At 50.9% G+C, this 16,911-nt stretch overlaps 1 protein-coding gene across 1 annotated transcript in view; it reads left to right on the top strand.

Annotated features, from left to right (window-relative positions):
- The window catches only part of PSMD2 (proteasome 26S subunit ubiquitin receptor, non-ATPase 2), a 674,802-nt gene that overhangs the window by 443,159 nt on the left and 214,732 nt on the right, over positions 1–16,911 (top strand). Inside the window, exon 16 of the mRNA XM_069618807.1 lies at positions 14,477–14,560. Within this exon, the coding sequence (XP_069474908.1) occupies positions 14,477–14,560 (84 nt within the window). The remainder of the gene's footprint in view (positions 1–14,476; positions 14,561–16,911) is intronic.

The following is a 16,911-nucleotide window of genomic DNA, read 5'->3' as shown; positions in this document are numbered from 1 at the left end:
AGGCATTGGGCCTACACCGCACGCCGGACCATGTCGGAGAAGGAGGGAGGCTCCCTCTTCAAGCTCTGCTCCAGCTGCGGATTGAGGAACGTGTTCTTGGAGGACAAACCCTCCCAGTGCCTCTGTCTCCATCTGGACCATAGGGAAGCGGATTGTGAAATCTGCCTTGGTTTTCCAAGCGCACCGTCAAGGATCAAAACAGCAGTTGACGGCATGGCAAAACACCAAGGCCTCTACCCCGTGTGGCAAGAAAGGGCATACCTCGCCCAGGACTGACCAGTCCGTCCAGCTGGCTTCTAAGTCCTTTGAGGGCGCTCCATCCGTGGGTGCCCAAGACCAGGCCAAGCACCGCAAGTCTGTTTCCGTCGGGGTCACTGTGCAACCAGGTCCCGCGACTGGCAGGGTGTGCTCATCTTCAGTCTGCTTCCATCTCCAGTCATTGCTCCAGGTCCTCCTCAAAGAAATTGGCTAACCCAAGAAAGCTGCGGGAGAAGACCAAGGCACAGGAAAAGGTGTCTGACCTGCCCCTGAAGGCCCAGGTGGTTCAGGCGAAGTCATCCTCGACGATCGAGCTGGTGCCGGCCACCCTCTTGGTGAAAGAGGCTGACCCGGTCCAGATGATCCCGATGGCGCCCAGAGTGGCTCTCCCCCGAGGCGGGAGGCCTCGGCCAAGCCAGTGGAGAAAACGCCGGAGAAGAGTATGCCATCCCTAAGCACAAGACCGACCCCTAAGGATGCAAAAAGGCTGGGTAACGGGGAGTGTAGGCCTCAACTGTGCTCCAGGGCACGGATATTTCTTCCTCGGACGAGGTGGACATGGTGTCCGTTCACAAGGTCCTGTAGGATGTGGAGAATTGACTACGCCGAAAACGACGATGTGGGTGCTGCGACTGCAGCCTTTCTCCGCCTCCAAAGGCTTACCCCCGGACGAAGTTGGGTCTTTCCACGCCATGGTCTCCCGCGCGTTTCAGCTCTTCCAGCTGACGCCAGAGGAGACCAAAAAGTTGGGTTTCCTTTACTAGGCCGAGAGGAAGACCATTCTGGCGGTGCCTCTCCTGGATGGCGTTTGGGATGAGGGCCTGGCGCTGATAAGAAACGGGGCCTCGGCCCCGTCGACGAAGGTCAGGTTGGAAAAGTACTGGGTGCCAGAGTCCACACCCAAGTGCCTATGGTCGCAGCTCTCCCCAGACTCGGTGGTCTGTGCGGCTGCAAGGAAGAAGTCTTCTAATCCCTCATCTTCAGCCTCTGGTTTCCTGTACAGCGAGGGGAAAAAGTGGGACGCTGTGGGTAGAAAAGTGATCGACTCGGCGGTGACGACAGTCAAGGAAGCGAATGCACTTGCGTTCCTGGCCAGATAAGATGGGGAGCTGTGGTGTAAGATGGCCCCGCTGCTGGAATTTCTCCCTGGTGACAAACTGGTCGAGGCGCTTGAGATCCTCCAAGAGAGTGAGATGGCATTGGACCATGCAATCACCGTGGCCCTGGACATTGTGGACTCAGGGTTCCGAAAGATGGGGAACTGCTAGGGAAAATTCTCAAAAATGTGCTAATTCCCTCCACCTTAGAGAACCCTAGCAACTTTGCTGGATTTTGAGGACTTGATTTTTTTTTAACCTGGACAGTGACCCTTTTTCCCCACTCTCTCGTGTATTTTAATGTGATTTTATGCACGGTTCTTTTGGTTATGGAGTCTAACCAACTCCAGAGGCATCCTCTTTTACAATTGTCACACTGCACCTTCAGTGCAGTGCCACGGGGAAGTCTTCCAGATTTCCCAAGGTTTAAATACCTTCTACTGTTTCCTAGAGCAGTAAAGTGAAATTGACTTCACTTAGGTTGCGCTGGGATCTAGCAAGTACAATGCTATTTTACAATAGTGCTGGAGGGGTTACTTGGTATCCCCTGTGTATAAATGCTCATGTAACATCTTTTATGTTACCCTTTCCTCAATTCTAAACTTGCTGGTGGCAGTGGTTTCGTTTTGAACTACATTGGTTTGCAATGGCACACAGCCATCTTTGCTAAAATGGTGCAGTTTTTTTTCACCAGGTCTTTGTAGAAAGGTCCTTCTAGAGAGTTTCTCTGCGCGCCAAACCAGGTTTGGTCTCTTTATTCATTTCGCCTTCGGCGGGTTTTCTGAGAGAAACCAGCCTCTGGCACCGAGTGTCTGGGGTAGGCAGGTAGTGAGGGAGGTGCCTGAAACTCCCTGTGCTTAGTCTCCTAGGAGTCCCAAATGCACTCTGTGGTGACTGGCTGGCTGACTGTCCGGCAAGGACAGCCACCCTGCTGGGTGAGTAACAGCTAGGCTGGAATTAATGGGAGAGAACTGAATAAAAGGCGAGTCTTTTGGCTTGGAAGGCTGAGTCGACCACTGGACGAAGGAACCGAAGAAGAGCTTGAAGAGGGCGTCTGTTGCAACTCCTGGTCTGTTGGTTTGCCCGGTGAAGCCCTGCTGCAGTGACTACTTGCCTAGTTCGCATCGACAGAGAAGCCCCTGCAAGGACAACTTCTCCCTTTGCGTTGGTGGGACCAATAAACTCCAAAGTAAGCCATCTGGACACCCATCTCAGAGCTGGTTGAATTTCTTCAGAGTTGCTGCAGGAACCGTATAGCCAGGGAGAGGGACACCAGACAGACTGTGTGCCTTACTTTTAAGCTGCTGGCCTAAAGCTTTTGGAAGATCCTCCAGACTCCCTCGAAGCATGACTGATGAAGCGGGACCACAGAAGCAAGGGAAGTCCACATTGACAGCCAGTTATTTGCTGTACCGCAAGGAGCTGAAACGCGAAACAGCCTCTGAAAGTAAAGTTGCTGAACAGTGAGATCTGCAGAGCTGCACAGGAACAGAAGTCATCAGCTGCATCTTTTCTTCTTTACCAAGGTATGGTAAAACAAGTCTGAGAATTTGCCTCTTACTGTGGAAGTGCTTGTAACTTCTGCAACTCACAAGTCTAATCAGCTTGTGGCCTTAAATGTGTTAATTCTTTTTATCAAAGACTCCTAAGAACTTGTGCAAAGACGTTTCTATTTACTTACCTGAATTGCTGCATCCTATACAAAGACTTTTGCCCATTGACTTTGGCTTAGCCTATTGAATTGAATGACTCTTCTAAGTGCGATCTGAAAGCTTTTGCCCTGCTTAAGAATATTTGTACATTTCTTGTGTTCTAATAACCTTTGCCTTTACCAACATTTTAAGAGTGTTCTAAATGCCAACAGTAGGATATTAATGTCCCCAGCACCCTTGTTACTGAGTTCACCTGTGGGTGTAGGTTGTTTCTGTGGGCCATCCCTAAAGGGTTTTATCTGATTCAGAAACTCAGAGTGTACAGTATTCAAGTGTATTTGTATGTTACTATATTGCCCCCTTCTAAAGAAGGCTTTATAACTGACTGATAAATTAATAATTGTTTAGGCAAGGAACCTTGAGTGTAAGAGTTTATTCGAATATCTATAACTGTGAATCCTTGTGTAACTCCACTGCAGCTCACATTTCCCCTCTTGAGATAAGCCTGGCTGCTCAACACGCTAACAAAACTGTGTAGTACAAACTTATACCAAAGGTTGGGTTGCGTATACCTGTAGTCATAGTTGTTTGTAGTTTCCCAGCGGGTACTGCATTCAAACTTTGCCTAACACGTGTCTTCCTCCGTCGTCGTGGCTAGTGAAAGCCACCATTTTATGGAAGTGTTAGGCAACATCTGATGTGAACCTGTGGGATACTACACCAGCCTTGTCCTCTTGGTAATAGGTAACCCACCTATTGGTATAGGTCTGTACTACACAAGTTGAGAGTGACTGAGCAGCCAGACTTATCTCAAGAGGGGTAAATGTGAGCTGTAGAGATGTAACCCTGAGATTCACAATTACAAGTATCCAAATAACACTTACACAAGGTTTTCTAGTAAAATTGTTATTTGACAGTAGGTTTTAAATGGGCCCTATTTAAAAAGGGCAACAATAAAAATACACTTCATAACACTTCCTCAAATTTAAGATAAGCAAGTAGAAACCCTTTTGGAATGCCTCACACACAATTCCTACACCCTGCGGTGACTTCAATAACTAGGGCAATGTTTGGCATTAATATTTCATTTAATTTTTCTCCAGCATTGGATCTTTCATGGATTCGCATGCTGTGAATATTTCTCATGATCAGGCTCGGAACCCTGGGTAACTTTAATCTAGTGTTTTTTCGACACGTTAGTGTCCTATCAACGTCCTTTTTGGGTGCTTCAGGCTACCCAATAGGATGTTCGGTATAAATAGCTTCCTTTCAGTTTTCAACTGTCTCCCAACAGTTGGGATCACCTTCTGTCTACTCTTGATGTTCTACACATGCTTTTCGTACTATTGGCCAGTATGTCATCTGTGGGCCAGAAAAAATCGCTGTCTAGGCCTTGTGCTACCTGTGGCCTAAAGAAGGTCTTGCGGATTGCCTGTATTGCCTTTACCCCAATCATTCGGCGGATGCCTGTGAGATCTGTCGTAGCGTTTCTCAGAAAACGCTGAAAGACCGCAACTGCCAGCTGATGGCGTGGCTTAACAAGGGCACTTAACCGGGTTTGTAGTTTTCATTCCCGGGGAAGCAAGTACTTTGCACTGGTGGTGAAGACGTTTACGCAGTGGAGGGCGATGTCTGCAGAACCCCCTGCCAAGAAGCAACGCTCAGAGGTGGGGAAAGGTGGTTCCTCTGAATCCAAGTCACATCGGTCTAGAGGTGCAAGTAGCTCTTCACTCTCCAGGTCGGCAAAAACGGCCAGTCCAATGGGTAGATTGATGGCCTGAGAAGTCTGTGCATAAGTCCGTGTTGGGGGACAAGGTGAGAGTCCCCTTCGAAACACTCATCGTCTAAGGACCGGCATAGTTCCTCTTCCAGCTGAGACTTGTCCAAGCAGCGTTCTGGCACTTCAACCACGTGGCCGCTGTTGCCGGAGAAAGCCAGGACGGTGGAGGCCTCGTCGACGAGGTCATCGACGGAGGTTCTGTTGTCTTTGATTGTGGTACAATCCTCACTACCTTCGTCGACGGGGGTGTCATCGGCTCCGTCCATGGCTGTGACTGTCAGTGGTCCTCAATTCCTGCCGACAACGCAGCTTCAGGCAGATGGTGGTTTGTTGCCGACAGGAAATCCATGGCAGTCTGGGGCTGGCTTCGGGCTATTGTTCCCGGTGGACATTCTCCAACAGGATCCGGCTTCATATTCAGTGTCCTTGGGTCCGGAGGAGGAGCATGAACCAGGTTTCCATCCATCGGCGCTGGGTCTGCAGGAGGCAGGTCCATCTACGTCGAGTGGGGCTGGGTCACCCCTGAACCCATTGGTAAACCCTCACGCTCTGCTGTCTATGCAGGTGTTAAGTACGCTCCAGTCACTGTTGGGACAAATGGATGCACGACTTCCAGCAGTTCCGAGCCAGTTGCCTCCAGTGGTGCTTAGTGTGCCTGTTGAGGCCCCTCGCCCGCATCTCCCCAGGAATTTGCCTCTGGTGCGGCTGACGTTGCCATCACCGGTGCGGTTGGGCCTTCCCAGAAGTCATCCAGAGGAAGGAGAGCTGGTCGATTTGGATCAGGAAAGGAGGCCTTGTGACACGTTGTCGACAGTGTCCTTTTCGCCCAGGAGAGATGATACGTTGGATACAGACCCAGAGGTTGAACCGCTTAGCAGCCCTGCTCAGCTGTCTCCACCGATATTGGGGAGTTTTATGCTATGATGGCGAAGGCGTGCCAAGAATTTGGCCTGGCTCCTGAGGTGGAGCGAAAAGACTGTTTTTTCTTTTCGACCACATGGGGAAGCGACAGAAGGCAGTCTTTTCGGGGCCCCGTTTTGCACCATGTGTGGCAGGAGGGCCTGCGCGCGATGCACCATCCTTTTTCAGAACCAGCTGTGAAGGGACATCTGGAGAAGAAGTTTAAGGCTCCTGATTCGACCCCCAAGTGCCTCATGTCTCAAACCACGCCGGAGTCGGTGGTTTTGGCAGCGGATAGTCGGAAGGTGAGGAGCCAACACAAGTGTGAAACGCCACTGGACAGTGAGGCCAAAAAACAAGATGCTTTTGGGAAGTAGTCTTCATGGTGGGCGCGACGACAGTGAAGGCAGCGAATACTTTGGCCATTATGGCCAGGTATGACGGGGAGATGTGGCACGGGTTGGTCCCACTGTTGGAACCTCTCCCGGAACAACAACGCAAGGAAGCTATGCTGCTGGTTCGAGTATGCACCATGCAAAAAAAGGGGGCGATAGAGCTTGTTCCAAAGTGACTCCGGGACTCTGGAGTCTACTCCAGATACTTCTTGGTAAAGATTGGGTGCCTGAGGCCCATTCTAGACCTGCAGCGCCTCAACAAATCGCTCAAGTCCCTAAAATTCAGGATGGTCACGTTGCAGCACATGCTCGGCCAACTGGAGAAAAGGACACTTATTGTCGTTGCTGGATATGGTGGACTCGTACTTCCCCGTCGCCATTCAGGAGAAGCATTGGACGTTCCTGCGCTTCGTGGCGCAGGGAAGGCACTATCAGTTCCAGGCCCTTCACTTTGGACTGAAATCAGCACCCAGGGTGTTCACGAAGTGCCTGGCACCAGTGGCGGCCCATCTGCGTCTACAAGGTATATATGTGTACCCATACCTCGACGACTGGTTCATCCGCGCCAAGTCCAGGGAGGTAGCTGTCGGACACACGGAGATGACCATCCGGCTGCTGGTGGATCTGGGGGTTCTCTGTCAACTATCCAAAATCCTGCTTGATACCATCGCAGAACGTGCGATTCCTGGGGGCCAGGCTCAACACGGTCTCCTGCCTGACGGCCCCCTCGGAAGAAATGATAGCGGCCATGCTGGGCAAGGTTCAATGGCTGTTGGCACTGAAGGCTGCCAAAGTGCGGACCATCAAGTCGCTGTTCAGCATGATATTGTTGTGCATTTACCTGATCCGACTCTGCAGGTTTCGGATGCAACCCCTTCAGGAATTACTGGATGCTCAGTGGATCCAGGTGTCTGGAAGCTTTGCAGACAAGATGGTTCTCGACAAGGGGTTCCGTCGAGTGATGAGATGGTGGGGCGTGCGCTCCAACATGGCCGGGGGCTCGGATTTCCAGAGCCTCCCATAGGGGACAGTCACCACAGACACTTCCCTGGACGGCTGGGGAGCCAACACTGGACGTCTCCACGCCAGAGGCCTGTGGCTACCAGAGGAGAGGGATCTCCACATCAATGTCCTGAAGCTGTGGGCAGTGTTCTGGGCTAAGTTGTTCCCTTCTGTCCCTGAAGGGCAAGGTGGTGAGGGTCTTCACGGACAATACCACCATGATGTTCTACATCGGGGAAGCAGGAGGGTACCAGATCCCTGGTGCTCTCCAGAGAGGCGCAGGACTTGTGGCACTGGGCCGTCGCCCAAGACATGTTCCTCGTTCCTTTTCGCCTGGTGGAAGTCAAGAACACCATCGCAGACTCCCTCAGCAGGGAGCTGTGCTCTTGCCATGAGTGTGAACCTCGACAGGATCAAATGGACAGCCTCTTCCTCAAATGGGGCGGACCCCAGATCGATCTGTTAGCAACAGCGACGAATATCAAATGCCAGAGCTTCGCCAGCAGGTTCCACCAGCCGAGGAGCGACGAGGTTTCCTTCCCGTGGGAAGGCCTGTTCCTGTATGCGTTTCCCCCTCGTTGCCTCTCCTGCTGCGAGTCATCAATTAAGTCAAATGGTGCCGATGGAGGATGATCCTCGTCGCCCCAGCGTGGCTGAGGCAGATTTGGCACCCGGATCTTCTCAGCCTGTCATTGTCGCACCCAGTCAATCTGCCGGTGGTCGCGGATCTGCTCGCCAAAGGAGGCGCAATCCTACATCACGAACCAGGATCGCTGAACCTGAAGGCTTGGCTCCTGCAGCCTTAGAGTTTGGAGGGTATGAGCTGCCGGCGGACTGCAGGGAGGCCCTTACCAGGTCCAGAATGTTGTCAATTCCTCAGTGCTATGGGCACAAGTGGAAACGTTTCACAACATGGTGCTGGATGAAGAAGATCAACCCTCTAAGGGTCTCAGCTCTGCATGTTCTTCCGTACTTGTTGTCCTTGGCCAAGGCGGGGCTGGCGCACACCTCTACCAAAGTGCATCTGGCGGCGATCTCCTGCTACACCAAGTCACCAGGATAGTTTTCTCTTTTCTCTTTGGTCCCACATCTAGTCAAGGAGTTCCTCAAAGGACTGTTTTGATCATTCCCGCCGGTCAAGGCCCCGGGAATCGAAAGGGGACGTCGACATGGGTGTGCCTGTAACACCATCCCTTTTGTGATGTGTAGTGTACCCAAAATCCCTCACGCATAGAGGTCCCTCAGAATGTTTTTTTCCACTCAACATACTGGTCGCCTTAAGCGGAGCTCGTCTGAGACATTGCCAATTGTCCCATCGACCTTTGGTCAAATAGTTTATAATAAATATTTGAGATCACCCTAACCGTCCTTCCTTTTGATGGCTGTTCCAGATCTCCCCCGAAACCTCCATCAGACCCTCGACCGACAGTGATCCAGTCGGCGCTGCCGACCACGTGGCTGGCCCTTCCAGCCATTCCTACACAGTAGGGAGAGCGGGGTTGGGGTGGACATTTCTGTACAATCTGAGGATGCCTTTCTCTTTCCTCTTTGGTCTTCGTCACTTTCCCTATCCTCAGCTATGGAGAGGACTCCATTTAGGTTTTGCCTCATTTGCAAGGGCAAATTTCCTTGGAGAGATAAGCATCGATTGTGTAACCGTTGCTTGCCCCTCGATCGCAACGAAGAAGGTTGTGCAGTTTGCAAGCTCCTCCGTCCTAAAACAGTGAAGGACTGCTGTGTCAAGCGGTGGGCAGCCTACGGGATGTCAAAGGCCGAGTCATATCCCACTGCCGAAACCACTAAGTGTGACGACTGCAATAGTGACAAACATACCTCTGGCCCGGAGGTTGTTGACCTTTCGACGGAGCGCTCCCGCTCTGCATAGTCTGTCCCCGGCCCTGCCAGGCACGGCTCAGGCACTGCTATGGGGAATATACACCCCAGTGACAAAGACAAACATTTGCAAATCACTAAGCACACAATTTAGTGATTTGCACTAAGTCGAAAAAGACCTCAGCGCCAACGGGTACAGCAGCGGTTCCGGCCGTACCCACCAACCGTCACGATCGGCAGCCCTCTCTGCAGCCGCATATGCGCCTAGCGACCGGGCCCTCGAAAATGAAGGGCGCTACTTCTAATATTCCAAGTTCTGTCGAGGCTCATTGTAAGAAGGCAGCCTTCAGAGACGAGCCCCCTGCTCCGCTGAAAACTTCACAACCGCAGGCCGAGGCAACGTGCCTCCCGTCTGCAGAGGACATTGCCGAAAGCATTGCGAGAATTGTTTTGGCTGCCGCTCCTAGGTGGCAGTCAAGGGATTCACAGAGGCCTACGGAAAAGGCCAATGTTCCGTCAAAATCCAAAGATGGCATAAGGGCAATACCGGAATCCTCCGCCAAGCCGAAGGAGAGGCACAGGGAAACGCCACCTCAGTCGGTCCCCCGGGAGGAGTTTTCGGAAGGTGAGGAAGGTATTTCTTCAGCGCTGAGACAATAATCTCGACGTTTGACGGCAGAGGATCGTTTACAGGAGCCCTTTCCACCTCTAGACCCCTCTGGGTCTTCTGTTTGGACTAGGGAAAAATTTGAAAATTGTATGAAAAGGCTCGACAGGTTTGTTTCCCGCTTTGAGCAATCCACCCCCAAAAGACCACGGGAAGAAAGCCCTTTCGACCCTGTTGCTAAATTTCCAAGACTCTTTGACCCCTTGCAGGAGGAGGATGTGTACACCTACGACCTCACTGAGGAGGAGGTTCCTGCAGACACTCAGGATGAAGATCATTTTATCGATCCTGACGATATGCATGACCCCATAGAGGGGTAGGGGGGAAAACCCGGATGTGGGTGACCCTCGGCCTTGGCAGTCTCCAAATCCTTCACCAGATTCTGTTGCCCTGTGTTTGGATTCCCCCCCCCCCCCCCCCCTCGCCCGACTACTCCCACTAGACAGCCCTCACCAGTGGACAATCAAATGACATTTAACGCCATGTTGCACAAAGCAGCAGAATATTTAAAAATCGCCACCGATGAAGCTGTCCCTGAAGCTAACTTTGTGGAGGATATTCTTAAAGAGAAGCCACCGGTCAGCCAGGCTATTCCTCAACTCGATTAAGACGCATCTGGCTCCCTCGTTTTCAACACCTGCACTCACAAGAGCGGTTAATCCGAGGATAGAAAATCTTTTTCAGATTTCCCCCTCTGATCTGATGGAAAAGGGTAGGGATTCCTCTGTCAACCGACGAGGTACCCCCTGGCAAAGTGTGTAAAAGGCTCTTCGCCCTAGGGTCACAGCCGCAGTAGCTTTTTCTACACGCATCGCTCACAATACCACCTTGTTAGCCAGCTACGTGGACGCTCAGTGGGCCTTGTTACAGGAAGGCCTACAGGAGGTTCCTGAACCGCTACAGACTCGTCTCCTGGCCGCGGTAACCAAGGGCAGACAAGTAAACCAAATTATACTTAAGAACACTTTGGATTCCGCAGAGACAGCGGGTTGATCTTTGGCTCTGGGCACCCGCCTAAAGAGACACGTGTGGCTTAGAAACTCTGGGTTCAAGCCAGAAACGCAAGCGTCGTTATTAATAAGCCCTTGGAAGAATCCAACCTATTTAGAAGAGCGGTCGACGAGGCCCTCCAGACCGCAAAAAAAGGAGCATGACACCCTGAAAAGGCTAGACCAAATTACACAAAGACCCTCCACAAGACGAGGATCTGGGCCCAGATGCTTTTTTCGTGGCCAAGGCTTCCCTCAACAACAGTACACCTCAGGAAACAATTGGTCCTCTCCACAGGGAACCAGTGGATACACCACCCTGTATCCCCAAAGAGGTCAGCGTCGTGGGAAAGGACGGGGCTGGAACCATACCCCCAGATGCTCCCCGGCCTCAGGTTCAAAATGACCCAAAGATTCAGGTCCCCTCCAATGCCTCCCCGGTCAGGGGCCGGTTAACAACATTCCTTCAGTCATGGGAGGGGATAACTACAGACCAGTGGGTGCTAAAGAACATGGCCCATGGGTACTGTATAGAATTTAGCCGGTCCCCAACGTTCAGACCTCCACGCGCAAGACTGACGCCAGACCATCTGCATATCCTCCTTCAGGAAGTCGAGACACTACAAGAGAAAGGACTCATAGAGGTCATACCTCTTTCACAGGTAAACAAAGGTATCTATTCAGTGTACTTCCTTGAACCCAAAAAGGATCTCACAATGCGCCCTGTATTAGATCTGCGCCCAGCAAACAAATTTGTAAAGCCACAAATGTTCTGCATGGTCACTCTACAGGAAGTAATTCCCCTGCTCTCACAGGGGATTACATGCAACACTGGACATGAAAGATGCATACTTTCATGTTTCAATGTTGCTGGCGAACAGAAAAATACCTTAGGTTCATGATGCAAGACGAACACGATCAATTCACAGTACTACCCTTCGGCATAGCATCCGCACCAAGGGTATTTACAAAGGTACTAGCAGTGGCAGCAGCACACCTGCACAGGCAATCCATCCCGGTCTATCCTTACCTCGACGACTGGCTCTGTTATGAGCCTCTTACCAAACCTGTCTGTCAAATACCCAAAGAACGATGATCTTTTATTCAGTCTGGGATTCTCTATCAATGAGAAGAAATCCAGCCTAGACCTCAGTCAGGTCAAGCAGTTCCTAGGGGCTCTAATTCGAACAAAGGACATCCTCGTTACCCCTCCGAGAGGGTCTAAAACATGCTGTTTCAGATCCCTCAATATGTAGCCAGTCGAGCATTGATGGTACGCAAGGCTATGCGAATGTTGGGAATGATGGCATCATGTATTTACTTGGTTCCTCACGCTCGCTTGCACATGCTCCAATGCTGAAGTGGCTCAACAGCCAGTGGTGTCAGGCCAGCGGACAATAGGACGATCTAGTGGTCGTCTCGCCAGCCATTGTTCTCTCGCTACGGTGGTGAAGGGACAACCTCTTGAAGGGAAAATCCTTCACCACCACCGCAGTGGAGGCCACTCGAACTACAGGGTGAGGAGCTCACCTGCTTCAACAAACAGCGCACATAGTTTAGTTATCAGACATAGCATCCAACCACATAAACCTGTTGTAACTAGTAGCAGTGTTCAAAGCACTGAAAGCTTTCCAGACACAACTGCAGGGAAAGACGGTCCTGATCCTCACAGACCGCACCACGGCCATGTACTGTCTAAACAAACAAGGGGGCACTCGCTCTCCAGGACTGTCCAAACTGTCCCAGAACATTTGGAAGTGGGCTATCAAACACATGTTCCTGTAGTCACATGTTCCAGGGGAACTAGATCTTCTGGCAGATGTACTCAACAGAGATTTCCCACTACCAATGGAGTACGAATGGCGATTACACAAAGACCTCGTCTCCAATGTTTTTGCAGACTGGGGCTTCCCAGAGATCGTCTTGTTCGCAACTCTGGAGAATGCTCAATGCCAAGATTACACCTCCAGGTACCCCCAGAACCGTTCCAAGGGCAACGGACTCGGATAACCTGGTCAGGGAAATTTGTTTACGCTTCCTCCTCCCCCCCCCGCCCGACTCCCCTACTCAACAAGATAGTGCAAAACATGCACCAGGAACCAGTCACGATGATATTGGTGGCCAAAATGTGGGCTCGACAACCCTGGCTTGCTCATTTGATGGAGTTGTCTCTATCTCCTCCAATGAAGCTGCCTTGCCCGTACAACATGTTGTCGCAAGACAAAGGGGAGACTCTTCACCCATCCCCGCAGACATTGAACTTAGCGGCCTGGTTCCTGAATTCATAGTTTGGGCACCTGCAACTCCCTCAGAGATGTATGGACATAAAACACTTGATATTGCTATTCCAGTAAGTGGAAGCAATTAGTCATCTGGTGCAACTCTAAAAGCATCAACCCTATTGACTGCTCTCCCTCACATATTGTTTTGTACCCGACTCATTTACTTGACTCAGGCCTAGTCTTTAACTCTAAAAGTTCACTTGGCTGCTCTTACAGCCTACACTACGTCACAACAAAAGGTGTTGTGGTGGAAGATACCAGTTATTAAGGCTTTCATGGACGGAGTAAAGAGAATTCACCCTCCCATTTCTAACCCGGCTCCCGGATGGGACCTAAATGTGGTGTTGACTAGACTTCTTTCGAGCCCATGCATAGAGCGAGTCTTATAGATCTCACCTATAAGACTGCCTTTTTAATAGCTATTACTTTCATTAGAAGAGTAAGTGAACTACAAGTGCTCTCAGTTTTAGACCCCTTTGTAACAGTTCACAGAGATAAAGTGGTTCTGCGCACTCACCCTAGGTTTGCGCCTACATTTATTTCAAAGTTCCATGTGAACCAATCCATAGAACAGCCAACGTTCTTTCAAAACCCTTCAAACATGGGAGAAAGAAGCCTGCAAACACTTGATGTACGCAGAGCAGTCATGTTTTACATGGAAAGAACTCGACCGACCACTAAGAAAGACAAATCAGTTTTTCGTTTCAGTGGCAGCAGGTAGAGGGGAGACCCAGTCTCCAAATCCACTATCTCTAGGTGGATTGTCAAATGCATCACACTGAGTTTCTCTCTTGCTTAGAGAGAACTGCCCTTCAAGCCTAGAGAACATTCTACTCGAGGCACTCACTGGGGCTTCCATAGCATTCATTGCAAATGTTCCACTTGAGTCCATTTGCAAAGCGGCAACCTGGAGTTCTGTACACACTTTTACAAAACACTATTGCCTAGACACTCATTCTAAATCTGATTCTCACGTGGGCTAAGCAGTACCAAGACATCTTTTCACTACTGTTCCTTCTCACAACCCACCTCCAACTCTGGGTACTGCTCGCTAGTCTATCTGTGATTCTAAGCAGATTAACACGCATCTGAAGACATGCATTACTTACTGTAAAAGCATTTCTGATGATTGTATCTGCTTAGATTCAAATGCGCCCACCCTTCCTCCCCGCTCGGATGGAAAGAACATAGACGTCTGTCTTCTGTCTTTCTGTACTCGCTCACAATGGTCACAGGGCTCCCTCACGGCAGAAAAAATACAATCCGAGGGACCTCTACTCGTGAGGGATTTTGGGTACACTACACGTCACGACAGGGATAGTGTCACGCCCATGTCGACGTCCCCTTTCGTTTCTCGAAAGACAAGATGCAATGCTCTGCAGTGACCACTGGATGTCAGACTATATGCACAGCATGTGAATCTAAGCAGATACAATCATCAGAAATGCTTTTACCTCAAGTAATACATGTCTTTCTCAATCAATAGGATAAATTGCTGAAACCTGGGTTGGGCACTCAGTAGCAGATGCAGTTGAGGTTCTAAATACGTATATGCACAACATGAGACCTGTATTTATCATCTTTTTAACTTATAGTTTCACATTCTGTTTTGTGCTCCTAGGGTGTAGCTGTGCTTGGGATTGCCTTGATAGCAATGGGAGAAGAAATTGGGTCAGAGATGGCTCTACGAACATTTGGACACTTGGTAAGTCAACATTTAGCCCTATGGGGCCCTCAATGTTTCTATTCTGTTGAGTATGTGGCTAATGGCTGTGGCCAGAAGCCCTCCCACAAATTATGATGTGTGATGCAAAAGATTGCTGTTATAGCCACAAAGTTGTGGTTTCCTTCCTTGTTGGGTCTAAAGTATTAAAGATCTGTATCAAAAGGTTTGGTGTTATGTTGTCTTGTAGTCTTATAGCGCGCACCATGCAGATTCCATCTCCTCGACCTTTGGTCGTTTTCCTATTTAATATATAACATATTGATCCCTCCCTCGACGCAGTTGTGAAGCTGTCTCCGCCGAGCAAGATCTTCGACGGAGGGGACGAGCGGAGGAGATCCTTCGGCGTTGCCGAACACGTGGCCTGGCCTCGCAGGCCAAATACAGTAGGGAGAGTGGGGTCGTGGGACATCTCTGGTTCTTTTCTGAGAATGCCTTTCCTTTTCCCCTTCCTTTCCCTTGGGGTCGTTATCACGATTTATTGCCTCGGCTATGGAGAGGACACCCTTTAGGTTTTGCCCACTTTGCAAGGGCAAGTTTACTTGGAAGGACAAGCATTCACGGTGTAACCGCTGCTTGCCCCTCGATCACAAAGAGGAGGGTTGCACGGCTTGTCGACTTCTGAAGCCAAAGACTCTAAAAGACCGTAGGGTCAAGAGGTGGGCGGCCTACGCTATGTTGAAGGCCGATTCTTCACCCGCCGCTGCTACCACCGACAGTGACGAGGAAAGTGATAACACGACCTCCGCTACGGAAGTCGTACACCCCTCTAAAGAGCGCTCGCGCTCTTCGTCGTCTGTCCCCGGCCCCGACGGGCTCGGCTCACGCCCTGCTTATGGGGATGAACACCCCAGCGACACTGACGCACACGATACCACACATAAGCACACAACCCATAGCTCTTCTTCGTCAAAGACGAAGAAAGCATCAGCGCCCAAGGAGACGCAAGTTCCACCGGCGGTCTCCTCGGACCGTTCAGGTTCGAAGCCCCCCTCGCAACCGCAGCCGCGACTGGGCTTTCGGCAAATAAGGGCGCCGCCCCCAAACCATCGGCCGGCGCGCACCAGCAGAGAGCCCACGCCGCCGTAGAACGATCGACACCCGTAACGTCGAAACCACAGCCCTCCGCTGACAAACGAGTCACAGAGAGCTTGGCGAGGATCGTTGTAGCCGACGCCCAGAAGCGTACGCCGAAAGACACGTCGAGCGCTGCGCAGAGGTCGAAAGACACGCCGAAAAAGCCCGAAGAAAGACAGGGACTACCCCCTTCAGTCGGGGGGACCCCCAGCACACCGGAAGGCTTTTCGGAAGGCGACGGGACACTTTCCTCGACGTTATGGGAGAGGTCGAGTCGTTTTCAGCTAGATGACACTAATTTTCCCCCGCTAGACCGCTCAGGGGTACCCCATGAAACCATGGAAAGGCTCCATCTCTGCATGGAGAGAATGGAGAGGTTTATGAAGACCCAGAACCCTCCCACTCCCAAGAGAACAAGAGAAGGGCCTCAGGAGGACCCCAGGGCCAAATATCCGAGACTAGTCAATCCCCAGTAGGACACAGCCTCAGACTTCCATAATGTGTATGACCTCACTGGTGAGGAACAATACTTGGAGGAGGAGGATGAATTTGTGGACGATGAAGAGGGACAGAACCAGGAGGAAGGTCTGGAAGACAGCCCAAACATGGTAGGAGAAGGCTTCGGAGAAAATCCAGAAGAAGGACCTTCTCATCCCTGGCAATCCCCATCAGTATATTCGGACACTGATGTCCTGAACCTAAATCCTCCTGACAATTCACCTGTTAGAAACACGTCTCCCATTGACGATCAGCCCACATTCAATGCCCTGTTGCGCAGAGCAGCAGCACATTTCGAACTGGACACTGGGGAGATCTCTCCTGAAATAGACTTTGTGGAAAGAGTAATTAAGGAGAAACCCCCAGTCAGCCAGACCATTCCCCTCCTCGCTTCAGTGAAGAGAAGAATCATCCCTTCGCTATCCACACCCGCACTAATCAGAGGAGTTAATCCAAGAATTGAAAAACTTTTCACTCCTTCACCCTCAGACCCACTGTACATCAGGGGACTTTCCATTCCGGATTCCCTTGTAGTAACTAATACAAGGAAGAGGGCAGGGGTGCCGCTGTCCACCAGCGAGGCACCACCTGACAAGGAGGGCAAGAGGTTATATGCCCTTGCAAAGAGAGTCACATCCTCGGCTGCCTTTTCGGCAAGAATTGCGAACAACAATTCTTTGCTAGCTAGCTACGCGGACGCGCAGTGGGCCAAACTGCGCAAAGACACCGAAGAAGCGCCGGAACCACTAGGTACACGC

This window comes from Ambystoma mexicanum, chromosome 10, assembly GCF_040938575.1.
Source record: "Ambystoma mexicanum isolate Mex_15411 chromosome 10, UKY_AmexF1_1, whole genome shotgun sequence".
In the NCBI taxonomy this organism is placed as follows: Eukaryota; Metazoa; Chordata; class Amphibia; order Caudata; family Ambystomatidae; genus Ambystoma; species Ambystoma mexicanum.
The sequence above is the reverse complement of the archived record's forward strand: the minus strand, read 5'-3'. Positions and strand labels throughout refer to the sequence as shown.